The sequence below is a fragment of the Procambarus clarkii genome, chromosome 77 (genome assembly GCF_040958095.1).
Source record: "Procambarus clarkii isolate CNS0578487 chromosome 77, FALCON_Pclarkii_2.0, whole genome shotgun sequence".
Taxonomy (NCBI): domain Eukaryota; kingdom Metazoa; phylum Arthropoda; class Malacostraca; order Decapoda; family Cambaridae; genus Procambarus; species Procambarus clarkii.
The window spans coordinates 1,291,948-1,308,685 of NC_091226.1; the positions used below are offsets into that span (position 1 = coordinate 1,291,948).

The following is a 16,738-nucleotide window of genomic DNA, read 5'->3' on the forward strand; positions in this document are numbered from 1 at the left end:
CTAGGTGTTGGGGCTGTTCTTGGGGAGAGGTAAGATGTTGACCTCTTATCCCAGCTGCTTCCGTGACCACACTGATCTTTTCCTTGTCTGGTCTCCCCCAGACAGAACATTGTATCCTTCCGCCTAGTCAAAGTTCTACCCAGTTACTAGCAAGGTTTAAGTTATAACAATTAAACTCTGTTGTACTTAATTGATCCAGACTGGTTGAATTATTTTACTGAATTAAATTACAAACATCTAACGGCAGAGCTGTTCCCGATCACAAAAATGGTTATTAAAACTTTGAGAAATAGTAGACCTGTCAACCCCTGATGACCTATGACCGCCGGTCACTCCGCCTCAAAAGTTAGATCTGATTCGTGACGTCACTGATGGTGACTTAAACTCAATAATTAGAATACTCTTGATATTGTATCCAGTACTATTATACAATACAATTTTAATGCAAAATGAATAAAGGCTAATTTTCTCTAAATTACTGAATACTATAGGATGATTCATTTTACGCAGCTATGAACAAAGCGTTGGTTATTTCCACCGCGAATTCCCCTGGGGGTCAGGTCACCATGCGGCTCAGCTTCCCATTCTCTTTTGTCGATAAACCACTCTGGATAATTCTTACAACAGCCTAGTTTGTTACAAGGGACTGCTTCCAAGGATTCCTGACGCGATACTGACAAATAATGGAAAAAGCAGAAATCTGTTGTCTGTTTACTAAGGTGAGAGAACTGCTGTGCATGGTCACGTTTTAGAATCTGGAAAACATATATAAATCTTTCCTCTACAGATATTTTTTGGTAAATATCACCTAAATCAGCGACGAGTTCTTTGGAATACTTGGAACGTTTACTATCCTTGAGCTGTAATGCAGAGTCTGTGAGAGTAACCAGGAACTCTGCAGCGACTTGAGAATGTCCGGGAACCCCATAGGCTGTGGGAGTTGTGTCAACCAACATCTTATAGATATGCAAAATTTCGTTGAACGTGCATAAATTCCCTTCAATACAGGAGCACATTTTGTTTATTCCAGCTCGATATTCCGCTAGAGTAGTCTCCACCATTTGCTTTAAAAGGTGGACCAGATGGTTGAAAAAGTATGCCTCTGTTCCAATCTTAAGTTTCCTTACCTAATCCACAGCTGCAGCAGCGACACCATCTAGGTGTCCCCATTTATTAAGGCTATCTAACACACTCTTGAGAGGATTAAAGAGACTCGCATGTAAGTAACCGGACATCAGATGGTCCAGAGTTATGTAGTGAATAGTGTTGACCAACCCTGCAGCTGCCTGCATACCCGAGGCGGCATCCTGAAGGTACGTCTCTGGCCACATCCCGATCAAATGCAGCAGTTCCAGCCACAGGTGCGGGTTGGGGCAGGCTTCATCGTCGCAGAACATGGCGAGTACCCAGGATTTCAAGGCAGTAGACTCGAGTGAGGCAAAATTTAAGTTGTTGTTTGTCGCCCAGGTATTTGCTAGATTAATAATTTCCCAGATAACGTCCTCCCATTGTCCTGTTATCCTAACCAACATCGTCGTATGCGTGGAGAGAGTTAAGATCCATAAAACTCAAAGCTGGATTTTACTCTCAAATAAACTCACTAAACCTCTCTCATTCGTAATAAAATTATGAAGATTTTCCCCTGACAATTTTACTGCTCTTATGTTCTTAGAATTTCGTATGGATCATTTAATGAAGGGAAGTTCCAAACCATAGATATGAGAAATTGTGGGAGTTTTGGAAAAGAAATATCGCGATCCATGGGAGAATATTTGATAGTATCCATTGTCTCAGAACCGACAAGTAATAAAGAAATGTTCTAATGCCCAACCACAAGGGTGAATAACTGATCAAGAGAGAGAGAGAGAGAGAGAGAAGATTAAGCCACCAAAAAGGTGGCTTGGGCATGAATAGCCCATAAGTGGTGGCCCTTTTGAGCCATTTTCAGTATCAATAGATGATACTGGAGATCTGTGGAGGTGCGACTGCACACTGCGTGACGGGAGATGTCTCCCGTACTGATCAAGACAACTATGAGGTAATATATAGTTGTAGAGGGTAGAGGAGAGGTGAGGGCCTGAGTGAGGTGCACGGACACCAGCTTGACGATGGTTCAATTTCGGTTAAAGCAATTTAATCTTTTAAAGACAGTTAAGTTGACAGTTGAGTGACAGTTAAATATTCATGTGGTGTCACTGTGTGTAGTTAGCTTTGCTACTAAAGACACCTGCGTATAGGGGTGCGAACTTAAGAACATTAGAACAAAGGCAACTGCAGAAGGCCTATTGGCCCATACGAGGCAGCTCCTATTTATAACCACCCAATCCCACTCATATACTTGTCCAACCCGCGCTTGAAACAATCGAGGGACCCCACCTACAGCACGTTACGCGGTAATTGGTTCCAAAAATCAACAACCCTGTTACTGAACCAGTATTTACCCAAGTCTTTCCTAAATCTAAACTTATCCAATTTATACCCATTGTTTCGTGTTCTGTCTTGTGTTGATACTTTTAATACCCTATTAATATCCCTTTTGTTATGTCCATTCACCCACTTGTAAACCTCTATCATGTCACCCCTAACTCTTCGCCTTTCCAGTGAATGCAACTTAAGCTTTGTTAATCTTTCTTCATATGAAAGATTTCTAATTTGGGGAATTAACTTAGTCATACTACGCTGGACACGTTCAAGTGAATTTATATCCATTCTATAATATGGCGACCAAAACTGAACTGCATAATCTAAATGGGGCCTAACTAGAGCAAGATATAGCTTGAGAACCACACCAGGTGTCTTGTTACTAACGCTGCGATTAATAAATCCAAGTGTCCGATTTTCCTTATTACGAACATTTATTCATTGATCCTTTTGTTTTAAATTCTTACTAATCATAACTCCCAGATCCCTTTCACAATTCGACTTCGCAATCTCAACACCATCTAGCTCGTATCTTGTAACCCTATCATCATTACCTTACCTCAGAACTTTACATTTATCAGCATTAAACTGCATCTGCCAATCCTTTGTCCATTTCAAAACCCTATCTAGAGCAACTTGAAGTGATAGTGAGTCTTCTTTGGTGTTGATTTCCCTACCGATTTTGGTATCATCTGCAAATTTGCAAATGTTGCTACTCAAACCTGAATCTAAATCATTTATATATAATATAAACAACAGAGGTCCCAGGACAGAGCCCTGAGGTACTCAACTAACGACATTATCCCAATCTGACTTAACCCCATTTATACTAACTCTCTGTTTCCTTTGGAATAGCCATGCCCTAATCCAACTTAATATAGCACCCCCAATACATAAGAACATAAGAACAAAGGCAACTGCAGAAGGACCATTGGCCCATACGTGGCAGCTCCTCTTTATAACCACCCAATCCCACCCATATACATGTCCAACCCATGCTTGAAACAATCAAGGGACCCCACCTCCACCAAGTTACGTGGTAATTGGTTCCACAAATACCATGAGCTTCTATTTTTTTAACTCACTTAGGGTATATTACACTAACTGTAGAAGTCTAAGAAATAAAATAAAGAAATAAAATGCTCTTTTCGGCACAGAAAAAAATAGATATTATCGCGCTTACCGAAACGTGGATGAATGTAGAAAATTGAGAACAATTAGCTGAATATCAAATAAATGGATTTAAACTATTTCACACAGATAGATGTATTAGACGAGGAGGGGGAGTAGCGATATACGTTAGGGACAATTTGAAATGTAGTCTCAAAGAGGGAATCAATTCTGAGCCAAACACAGAAACTATTTGGATAGAATTAAACGAAAAAGCAAATATTAGTATATTAGGAGTTATACATAGGCCACCAAATTTAGACAGAATGGAAGCAAAGCATCTATGAGATGAAATATCTAGAGCATCTAGATCTAACAGTATTTATGTCATGGGTGACTTTAATTTGAATGGTCCCAGGACTATATGCAACTGAAAACTCACACCCCAAAAGTGACTCGAACCCTTACTGCTAAGAGCACTCTGCTTGAGTACAGGATCCCTTAACCAATCGACCAACACGACCACCAGACCACACACTAGAAAGTGAAGGGACGACGATTTCTTGTGTGTGATATGTAGGTCAAAATATTTTGTTTTTGGTCACGTTTTTGGGACTCTTCATCCAAAATTACAGCTTAACTTGGTTGAGGTGGGGTCCCTCGATTGTTTCAAACATGGATTGGAAATGTATATGAGTGGGATTGGGTGGTTATAAATAGGAGGTGCCTCGTATTGGGCAATAGGCTTTCTGCAGTTCAAACTGCATCAATAAATATTCAATTTCAACAAATATCTGCAAAGAAAAGGTATTTGTTTTATATGTCCACGGCCACCCCATGAAATAATGAACAGAGCAACCGAGATTCCTCTGTTCAGATATAAAGCGTTGCTTTGCACAAAACTGCATCCTGCGGGCCATAAATTGCAAGCGACCATGAAGATCCCATCCATCTACAGCTCTCCAGTATAAGCAATTGATATTGACATATTAGTATCTGCTATTGATAATGGTAATGGCTTCAGAGAGCGTACCTACCCAAACGGGTTATTAATTCCCTTGCCACCTTTTGTGTGGGTTAATCTCTACCAATCAATCAGGAATCTGAGTTCTAACAGTTTTGTAACAACATGCAGAACAATGCTTTGGTTTAGGACAATAAAGTAGGAATTCCGAATTACATCTTTTTAAGAAGAAATTATGTCTATCCTGCATTTGAAGCAATTCAACGACACAAGTTTCATAAATCAAATCATACTTCTCACACATACTTTTTCACATTTCTTCACTTGAATATTCATAAGTTTGTGTTAAATATGTTAAATAAGGTAATCTGTGGGTTGTCCATTTCATGTTTTATTGATTAAAGTCATTACATTTACAGTATAAAAAATGCGTGAGTATATAACATATAATCATTTGCAGTCTCCGTGGTGTAGTGGTAAGACACTCGCCTGGCGTTCCGCGAGCGCTATGTCATGGGTTCGTATCCTGGCCGGGGAGGATTTACTGGGCGCAAATTCTTAACTGTAGCCTCTGTTTAACGCAACAGTAAAATGTGTACTTGGATGAAAAAACGATTCTTCGCGGCAGGGGATCGTATTCCAGGGACCATAGGATTAAGGACTTGCCCGAAACGCTACGCGTACTAGTGGCTGTACAAGAATGTAACAACTCTTGTATATATCTCAAAAAAAAAAAAATAATGATGACGAAACCTTAACTCACACGATGCAGAAGCGGCAAAGTTGGAGGCGCTTCTCCATCCGTGTGGTTTGGTCTTAATCAAATTTCCTGCAGCTATCTCTGTTGCCGAAATTGCGTGTCATTGTTGCCATAAATTATCATATTGTGGTTTACGTAAATGTACACTCATTGTGGCAGAGCCCTGCGAGTGTTTTTCCAGGCCAGAATGTCAGCCTGGAGGTGGGGCAGACGACTGAAGGAGCCGTGGACAAGAGGGTGGCACGTGAAGGGGTCGGAGGCTGACTCCAGCAGTAAGCGGACCAGCATCGACTCGTCTATCACCATCTTGGACGACAGCAGCAACACCGGCGCCTCCATCACCACCTGCGTCACGCTGTCTACAAACTCCTCAGGGACTGCTTCCAAGGATTCCTGACGCGATACTGACAAATAATGGAAAAAGCAGAAATCTGTTGTCTGTTTACTAAGGTGAGAGAACTGCTGTGCATGGTCACGTTTTAGAATCTGGAAAACATATATAAATCTTTCCTCTACAGATATTTTTTGGTAAATATCACCTAAATCAGCGACGAGTTCTTTGGAATACTTGGAACGTTTACTATCCTTGAGCTGTAATGCAGAGTCTGTGAGAGTAACCAGGAACTCTGCAGCGACTTGAGAATGTCCGGGAACCCCATAGGCTGTGGGAGTTGTGTCAACCAACATCTTATAGATATGCAAAATTTCGTTGAACGTGCATAAATTCCCTTCAATACAGGAGCACATTTTGTTTATTCCAGCTCGATATTCCGCTAGAGTAGTCTCCACCATTTGCTTTAAAAGGTGGACCAGATGGTTGAAAAAGTATGCCTCTGTTCCAATCTTAAGTTTCCTTACCTAATCCACAGCTGCAGCAGCGACACCATCTAGGTGTCCCCATTTATTAAGGCTATCTAACACACTCTTGAGAGGATTAAAGAGACTCGCATGTAAGTAACCGGACATCAGATGGTCCAGAGTTATGTAGTGAATAGTGTTGACCAACCCTGCAGCTGCCTGCATACCCGAGGCGGCATCCTGAAGGTACGTCTCTGGCCACATCCCGATCAAATGCAGCAGTTCCAGCCACAGGTGCGGGTTGGGGCAGGCTTCATCGTCGCAGAACATGGCGAGTACCCAGGATTTCAAGGCAGTAGACTCGAGTGAGGCAAAATTTAAGTTGTTGTTTGTCGCCCAGGTATTTGCTAGATTAATAATTTCCCAGATAACGTCCTCCCATTGTCCTGTTATCCTAACCAACATCGTCGTATGCGTGGAGAGAGTTAAGATCCATAAAACTCAAAGCTGGATTTTACTCTCAAATAAACTCACTAAACCTCTCTCATTCGTAATAAAATTATGAAGATTTTCCCCTGATAATTTTACTGCTCTTATGTTCTTAGAATTTCGTATGGATCATTTAATGAAGGGAAGTTTCAAACCATAGATATGAGAAATTGTGGGAGTTTTGGAAAAGAAATATCGCGATCCATGGGAGAATATTTGATAGTATCCATTGTCTCAGAACCGACAAGTAATAAAGAAATGTTCTAATGCCCAACCACAAGGGTGAATAACTGATCAAGAGAGAGAGAGAGAGAGAGAGAGAGAGAGAAGATTAAGCCACCAAAAAGGTGGCTTGGGCATGAATAGCCCATAAGTGGTGGCCCTTTTGAGCCATTTTCAGTATCAATAGATGATACTGGAGATCTGTGGAGGTGCGACTGCACACTGCGTGACGGGAGATGTCTCCCGTACTGATCAAGACAACTATGAGGTAATATATAGTTGTAGAGGGTAGAGGAGAGGTGAGGGCCTGAGTGAGGTGCACGGACACCAGCTTGACGATGGTTCAATTTCGGTTAAAGCAATTTAATCTTTTAAAGACAGTTAAGTTGACAGTTGAGTGACAGTTAAATATTCATGTGGTGTCACTGTGTGTAGTTAGCTTTGCTACTAAAGACACCTGCGTATAGGGGTGCGAACTTAAGAACATAAGAACAAAGGCAACTGCAGAAGGCCTATTGGCCCATACGAGGCAGCTCCTATTTATAACCACCCAATCCCACTCATATACTTGTCCAACCCGCGCTTGAAACAATCGAGGGACCCCACCTACAGCACGTTACGCGGTAATTGGTTCCAAAAATCAACAACCCTGTTACTGAACCAGTATTTACCCAAGTCTTTCCTAAATCTAAACTTATCCAATTTATACCCATTGTTTCGTGTTCTGTCTTGTGTTGATACTTTTAATACCCTATTAATATCCCTTTTGTTATGTCCATTCACCCACTTGTAAACCTCTATCATGTCACCCCTAACTCTTCGCCTTTCCAGTGAATGCAACTTAAGCTTTGTTAATCTTTCTTCATATGAAAGATTTCTAATTTGGGGAATTAACTTAGTCATACTACGCTGGACACGTTCAAGTGAATTTATATCCATTCTATAATATGGCGACCAAAACTGAACTGCATAATCTAAATGGGGCCTAACTAGAGCAAGATATAGCTTGAGAACCACACCAGGTGTCTTGTTACTAACGCTGCGATTAATAAATCCAAGTGTCCGATTTTCCTTATTACGAACATTTATTCATTGATCCTTTTGTTTTAAATTCTTACTAATCATAACTCCCAGATCCCTTTCACAATTCGACTTCGCAATCTCAACACCATCTAGCTCGTATCTTGTAACCCTATCATCATTACCTTACCTCAGAACTTTACATTTATCAGCATTAAACTGCATCTGCCAATCCTTTGTCCATTTCAAAACCCTATCTAGAGCAACTTGAAGTGATAGTGAGTCTTCTTTGGTGTTGATTTCCCTACCGATTTTGGTATCATCTGCAAATTTGCAAATGTTGCTACTCAAACCTGAATCTAAATCATTTATATATAATATAAACAACAGAGGTCCCAGGACAGAGCCCTGAGGTACTCAACTAACGACATTATCCCAATCTGACTTAACCCCATTTATACTAACTCTCTGTTTCCTTTGGAATAGCCATGCCCTAATCCAACTTAATATAGCACCCCCAATACATAAGAACAAAGGCAACTGCAGAAGGACCATTGGCCCATACGTGGCAGCTCCTCTTTATAACCACCCAATCCCACCCATATACATGTCCAACCCATGCTTGAAACAATCAAGGGACCCCACCTCCACCAAGTTACGTGGTAATTGGTTCCACAAATACCATGAGCTTCTATTTTTTTAACTCACTTAGGGTATATTACACTAACTGTAGAAGTCTAAGAAATAAAATAAAGAAATAAAATGCTCTTTTCGGCACAGAAAAAAATAGATATTATCGCGCTTACCGAAACGTGGATGAATGTAGAAAATTGAGAACAATTAGCTGAATATCAAATAAATGGATTTAAACTATTTCACACAGATAGATGTATTAGACGAGGAGGGGGAGTAGCGATATACGTTAGGGACAATTTGAAATGTAGTCTCAAAGAGGGAATCAATTCTGAGCCAAACACAGAAACTATTTGGATAGAATTAAACGAAAAAGCAAATATTAGTATATTAGGAGTTATACATAGGCCACCAAATTTAGACAGAATGGAAGCAAAGCATCTATGAGATGAAATATCTAGAGCATCTAGATCTAACAGTATTTATGTCATGGGTGACTTTAATTTGAATGGTCCCAGGACTATATGCAACTGAAAACTCACACCCCAAAAGTGACTCGAACCCTTACTGCTAAGAGCACTCTGCTTGAGTACAGGATCCCTTAACCAATCGACCAACACGACCACCAGACCACACACTAGAAAGTGAAGGGACGACGATTTCTTGTGTGTGATATGTAGGTCAAAATATTTTGTTTTTGGTCACGTTTTTGGGACTCTTCATCCAAAATTACAGCTTAACTTGGTTGAGGTGGGGTCCCTCGATTGTTTCAAACATGGATTGGAAATGTATATGAGTGGGATTGGGTGGTTATAAATAGGAGGTGCCTCGTATTGGGCAATAGGCTTTCTGCAGTTCAAACTGCATCAATAAATATTCAATTTCAACAAATATCTGCAAAGAAAAGGTATTTGTTTTATATGTCCACGGCCACCCCATGAAATAATGAACAGAGCAACCGAGATTCCTCTGTTCAGATATAAAGCGTTGCTTTGCACAAAACTGCATCCTGCGGGCCATAAATTGCAAGCGACCATGAAGATCCCATCCATCTACAGCTCTCCAGTATAAGCAATTGATATTGACATATTAGTATCTGCTATTGATAATGGTAATGGCTTCAGAGAGCGTACCTACCCAAACGGGTTATTAATTCCCTTGCCACCTTTTGTGTGGGTTAATCTCTACCAATCAATCAGGAATCTGAGTTCTAACAGTTTTGTAACAACATGCAGAACAATGCTTTGGTTTAGGACAATAAAGTAGGAATTCCGAATTACATCTTTTTAAGAAGAAATTATGTCTATCCTGCATTTGAAGCAATTCAACGACACAAGTTTCATAAATCAAATCATACTTCTCACACATACTTTTTCACATTTCTTCACTTGAATATTCATAAGTTTGTGTTAAATATGTTAAATAAGGTAATCTGTGGGTTGTCCATTTCATGTTTTATTGATTAAAGTCATTACATTTACAGTATAAAAAATGCGTGAGTATATAACATATAATCATTTGCAGTCTCCGTGGTGTAGTGGTAAGACACTCGCCTGGCGTTCCGCGAGCGCTATGTCATGGGTTCGTATCCTGGCCGGGGAGGATTTACTGGGCGCAAATTCTTAACTGTAGCCTCTGTTTAACGCAACAGTAAAATGTGTACTTGGATGAAAAAACGATTCTTCGCGGCAGGGGATCGTATTCCAGGGACCATAGGATTAAGGACTTGCCCGAAACGCTACGCGTACTAGTGGCTGTACAAGAATGTAACAACTCTTGTATATATCTCAAAAAAAAAAATAATGATGACGAAACCTTAACTCACACGATGCAGAAGCGGCAAAGTTGGAGGCGCTTCTCCATCCGTGTGGTTTGGTCTTAATCAAATTTCCTGCAGCTATCTCTGTTGCCGAAATTGCGTGTCATTGTTGCCATAAATTATCATATTGTGGTTGACGTAAATGTACACTCATTGTGGCAGAGCCCTGCGAGTGTTTTTCCAGGCCAGAATGTCAGCCTGGAGGTGGGGCAGACGACTGAAGGAGCCGTGGACAAGAGGGTGGCACGTGAAGGGGTCGGAGGCTGACTCCAGCAGTAAGCGGACCAGCATCGACTCGTCTATCACCATCTTGGACGACAGCAGCAACACCGGCGCCTCCATCACCACCTGCGTCACGCTGTCTACAAACTCCTCAGGGACTGCTTCCAAGGATTCCTGACGCGATACTGACAAATAATGGAAAAAGCAGAAATCTGTTGTCTGTTTACTAAGGTGAGAGAACTGCTGTGCATGGTCACGTTTTAGAATCTGGAAAACATATATAAATCTTTCCTCTACAGATATTTTTTGGTAAATATCACCTAAATCAGCGACGAGTTCTTTGGAATACTTGGAACGTTTACTATCCTTGAGCTGTAATGCAGAGTCTGTGAGAGTAACCAGGAACTCTGCAGCGACTTGAGAATGTCCGGGAACCCCATAGGCTGTGGGAGTTGTGTCAACCAACATCTTATAGATATGCAAAATTTCGTTGAACGTGCATAAATTCCCTTCAATACAGGAGCACATTTTGTTTATTCCAGCTCGATATTCCGCTAGAGTAGTCTCCACCATTTGCTTTAAAAGGTGGACCAGATGGTTGAAAAAGTATGCCTCTGTTCCAATCTTAAGTTTCCTTACCTAATCCACAGCTGCAGCAGCGACACCATCTAGGTGTCCCCATTTATTAAGGCTATCTAACACACTCTTGAGAGGATTAAAGAGACTCGCATGTAAGTAACCGGACATCAGATGGTCCAGAGTTATGTAGTGAATAGTGTTGACCAACCCTGCAGCTGCCTGCATACCCGAGGCGGCATCCTGAAGGTACGTCTCTGGCCACATCCCGATCAAATGCAGCAGTTCCAGCCACAGGTGCGGGTTGGGGCAGGCTTCATCGTCGCAGAACATGGCGAGTACCCAGGATTTCAAGGCAGTAGACTCGAGTGAGGCAAAATTTAAGTTGTTGTTTGTCGCCCAGGTATTTGCTAGATTAATAATTTCCCAGATAACGTCCTCCCATTGTCCTGTTATCCTAATCAACATCGTCGTATGCGTGGAGAGAGTTAAGATCCATAAAACTCAAAGCTGGATTTTACTCTCAAATAAACTCACTAAACCTCTCTCATTCGTAATAAAATTATGAAGATTTTCCCCTGACAATTTTACTGCTCTTATGTTCTTAGAATTTCGTATGGATCATTTAATGAAGGGAAGTTCCAAACCATAGATATGAGAAATTGTGGGAGTTTTGGAAAAGAAATATCGCGATCCATGGGAGAATATTTGATAGTATCCATTGTCTCAGAACCGACAAGTAATAAAGAAATGTTCTAATGCCCAACCACAAGGGTGAATAACTGATCAAGAGAGAGAGAGAGAGAGAGAGAGAGAAGATTAAGCCACCAAAAAGGTGGCTTGGGCATGAATAGCCCATAAGTGGTGGCCCTTTTGAGCCATTTTCAGTATCAATAGATGATACTGGAGATCTGTGGAGGTGCGACTGCACACTGCGTGACGGGAGATGTCTCCCGTACTGATCAAGACAACTATGAGGTAATATATAGTTGTAGAGGGTAGAGGAGAGGTGAGGGCCTGAGTGAGGTGCACGGACACCAGCTTGACGATGGTTCAATTTCGGTTAAAGCAATTTAATCTTTTAAAGACAGTTAAGTTGACAGTTGAGTGACAGTTAAATATTCATGTGGTGTCACTGTGTGTAGTTAGCTTTGCTACTAAAGACACCTGCGTATAGGGGTGCGAACTTAAGAACATAAGAACAAAGGCAACTGCAGAAGGCCTATTGGCCCATACGAGGCAGCTCCTATTTATAACCACCCAATCCCACTCATATACTTGTCCAACCCGCGCTTGAAACAATCGAGGGACCCCACCTACAGCACGTTACGCGGTAATTGGTTCCAAAAATCAACAACCCTGTTACTGAACCAGTATTTACCCAAGTCTTTCCTAAATCTAAACTTATCCAATTTATACCCATTGTTTCGTGTTCTGTCTTGTGTTGATACTTTTAATACCCTATTAATATCCCTTTTGTTATGTCCATTCACCCACTTGTAAACCTCTATCATGTCACCCCTAACTCTTCGCCTTTCCAGTGAATGCAACTTAAGCTTTGTTAATCTTTCTTCATATGAAAGATTTCTAATTTGGGGAATTAACTTAGTCATACTACGCTGGACACGTTCAAGTGAATTTATATCCATTCTATAATATGGCGACCAAAACTGAACTGCATAATCTAAATGGGGCCTAACTAGAGCAAGATATAGCTTGAGAACCACACCAGGTGTCTTGTTACTAACGCTGCGATTAATAAATCCAAGTGTCCGATTTTCCTTATTACGAACATTTATTCATTGATCCTTTTGTTTTACATAAGAACATAAGAACATAAGAACAAAGGTAACTGCAGAAGGCCTATTGGCCCATACGAGGCAGCTCCTATTCTATAACCACCCAATCCCACTCATATACTTGTCCAACCCGTGCTTGAAACAATCGAGGGACCCCACCTCCACAATGTTACGCGGCAATTGGTTCCACAAATCAACAACCCTGTTACTGAACCAGTATTTACCCAAGTCTTTCCTAAATCTAAACTTATCCAATTTATATCCATTGTTTCGTGTTCTGTCCTGTGTTGATACTTTTAATACCCTATTAATATCCCCCCGGTTATGTCCATTCATCCACTTGTAAACCTCTATCATGTCACCCCTAACTCTTCGCCTTTCCAGTGAATGCAACTTAAGCTTTGTTAATCTTTCTTCATATGAAAGATTTCTAATTTGGGGAATTAACTTAGTCATCCTACGCTGGACACGTTCAAGTGAATTTATATCCATTCTATAATATGGCGACCAAAACTGAACTGCATAATCTAAATGGGGCCTAACTAGAGCAAGATATAGCTTGAGAACCACACCAGGTGTCTTGTTACTAACGCTGCGATTAATAAATCCAAGTGTCCGATTTGCCTTATTACGAACATTTATGCATTGATCCTTTTGTTTTAAATTCTTACTAATCATAACTCCCAGATCCCTTTCGCAATCCGACTTCGCAATCACAACACCATCTAGCTCGTATCTTGTAACTCTATCATCATTACCTAACCTCAGAACTTTACATTTATCAGCATTAAAGTGCATCTGCCAATCCTTTGACCATTTCAAAACCCTATCTAGATCAACTTGAAGTGATAGTGAGTCCTCCTCCGAATTAATTTCCCTACCGATTTTCGTATCATCGGCAAATTTGCAAATGTTGCTACTCAAACCTGAATCTAAATCATTTATATATATTATAAACAACAGAGGTCCCAGGACAGAGCCTTGAGGCACTCCACTTACAACATTTTCCCACTCTGACTTGATTCCATTTATACTAACTCTCTGTTTCCTTTGGTATAGCCATGCCCTAATCCAGCTTAATATAGCACCCCCAATACCATGAGACTCTATTTTTTTAATCAGTCTTTCATGTGGCACTGTATCAAAAGCTTTGCTAAAGTCAAGGTATACAACATCGCAATCCTTACCACTATCAACTGCCTCAACAATGCTAGAATAAAAAGATAACAAATTTGTTAAACATGAACGGCCATTTATAAAACCATGTTGCGACTCAATTATTAATTTATGTTTTTCAAGATGAAGACGAATTTTATTTGCTATTATAGATTCGAGTAACTTTCCCACAATAGACGTTAGGCTAATTGGTCGATAGTTAGACGCAAGTGATCTATCTCCTTTCTTAAAAACTGGTATCACATTAGCAACTTTCCAAAACTCTGGCACTCTGCCTGACTCTATTGATTTATTAAATATGGTTGACAGTGGGTCACAAAGCTCCTCTTTGCATTCTTTAAGCACCCTAGCAAACACTTCATCCGGCCCTGGGGATTTGTTTGGTTTGAGTTTTACTATTTGTTTAAGAACATCCTCCCTGGTAACTGCTAAACTCGTCAACCTGTCCTCGTCCCCACCCACATAGACTTGTTCGGCTGAAGGCATATTGTTAAGTTCCTCTTTAGTAAATACAGATACAAAATATTTATTAAAAATACTACTCATCTCTTCATCACTATCTGTTATTTGACCTGTCTCAGTTTTTAATGGACCTATCCTTTCCCTAGTCTTAGTACGATATAACTGAAAAAACCCTTTAGGATTTGTCTTTGCTTGCCCTGCTATGCGAACTTCATAGTTTCTTTTTGCTTTCCTTATCTCTTTTTTAACATTTCTAACCAGTTGTACGAATTCCTGTTCTAAAGTGACCTCCCCATTTTTAATCCTTTTGTACCAAGCTCTCTTTTTACCTATAAGGTTCTTCAAATTCTTTGTTATCCACTTTGGGTCATTAGTATACGATCTATTCAATTTGTATGGTATACTACGTTCCTGTGCTTTGTTTAGAATATTCTTAAATAAGTTATATATTGAATCCACATCGAAATCCCCATTTAAGTCACCTATCGCTGGGTTCATGTCTCGCTCCAAGACCGGCCCACACCCCATACCCAAGCCTTTCCAATCAATTTGACCCAAAAAATTTCTTAGGCTATTAAAATCAGCTTTTCGAAAATCTGGCACTTTAACAGAATTTTCTCCTACTGGTCTATTCCATTCTATGCTAAATCTGATTTCTTTGTGATCACTGCTCCCTAGCTCACTCCCTATTTCGATGTCATTAATTTGCGTTTCCCTGTTAGTTAACACTAAATCTAAAATATTATTTTCCCGTGTTGGTTCCTTAATGTGTTGCGTAAGAAAGCAATCGTCAATTAATTCTAGAAAATCTTCTGCTTCACTATTCCCTGTTTTGTTCAACCAGTTTATTCCGCTAAAATTAAAGTCACCCATGACATAAATACTGTTAGATCTAGATGCTCTAGATATTTCATCCCATAGATGCTTTGCTTCCATTCTGTCTAAATTTGGTGGCCTATATATTACTCCTATTATAATATTGGCCCATACGAGGCAGCTCCTATTCTATAACCACCCAATCCCACTCATATACTTGTCCAACCCGTGCTTGAAACAATCGAGGGACCCCACCTCCACAATGTTACGCGGCAATTGGTTCCACAAATCAACAACCCTGTTACTGAACCAGTATTTACCCAAGTCTTTCCTAAATCTAAACTTATCCAATTTATATCCATTGTTTCGTGTTCTGTCCTGTGTTGATACTTTTAATACCCTATTAATATCTCCCCGGTTATGTCCATTCATCCACTTGTAAACCTCTATCATGTCACCCCTAACTCTTCGCCTTTCCAGTGAATGCAACTTAAGCTTTGTTAATCTTTCTTCATATGAAAGATTTCTAATTTGGGGAATTAACTTAGTCATCCTACGCTGGACACGTTCAAGTGAATTTATATCCATTCTATAATATGGCGACCAAAACTGAACTGCATAATCTAAATGGGGCCTAACTAGAGCAAGATATAGCTTGAGAACCACACCAGGTGTCTTGTTACTAACGCTGCGATTAATAAATCCAAGTGTCCGATTTGCCTTATTACGAACATTTATGCATTGATCCTTTTGTTTTAAATTCTGACTAATCATAACTCCCAGATCCCTTTCGCAATCCGACTTCGCAATCACAACACCATCTAGCTCGTATCTTGTAACTCTATCATCATTACCTAACCTCAGAACTTAACATTTATCAGCATTAAACTGCATCTGCCAATCCTTTGACCATTTCAAAACCCTATCTAGATCAACTTGAAGTGATAGTGAGTCCTCCTCCGAATTAATTTCCCTACCGATTTTCGTATCATCGGCAAATTTGCAAATGTTGCTACTCAAACCTGAATCTAAATCATTTATATATATTATAAACAACAGAGGTCCCAGGACAGAGCCTTGAGGCACTCCACTTACAACATTTTCCCACTCTGACTTGATTCCATTTATACTAACTCTCTGTTTCCTTTGGTATAGCCATGCCCTAATCCAGCTTAATATAGCACCCCCAATACCATGAGACTCTATTTTTTTTTTTCAGTCTTTCATGTGGCACTGTATCAAAAGCTTTGCTAAAGTCAAGGTATACAACATCGCAATCCTTACCACTATCAACTGCCTCAACAATGCTAGAATAAAAAGATAACAAATTTGTTAAACATGAACGGCCATTTATAAAACCATGTTGCGACTCAATTATTAATTTATGTTTTTCAAGATGAAGACGAATTTTATTTGCTATTATAGATTCGAGTAACTTTCCCACAATAGAC

At 40.1% G+C, this 16,738-nt stretch overlaps 2 protein-coding genes across 2 annotated transcripts; both read right to left on the reverse strand.

The window, feature by feature from the left end:
* Window positions 1-5,402: 5,402 nt before the first annotated feature.
* LOC138357290 (ubiquitin conjugation factor E4 A-like) lies at window positions 5,403-5,942 on the reverse strand. Its single transcript, XM_069313972.1, has one exon. The coding sequence runs from the start codon at window positions 5,940-5,942 to the stop codon at window positions 5,403-5,405; it is 540 nt and encodes a 179-aa protein (XP_069170073.1).
* Window positions 5,943-10,386: 4,444 nt separating this feature from the next.
* LOC138357291 (ubiquitin conjugation factor E4 A-like) lies at window positions 10,387-10,926 on the reverse strand. Its single transcript, XM_069313973.1, has one exon. It carries the CDS (start codon window positions 10,924-10,926, stop codon window positions 10,387-10,389), a length of 540 nt encoding a protein of 179 aa, XP_069170074.1.
* Between the last annotated feature and the right edge of the window lie 5,812 nt (window positions 10,927-16,738).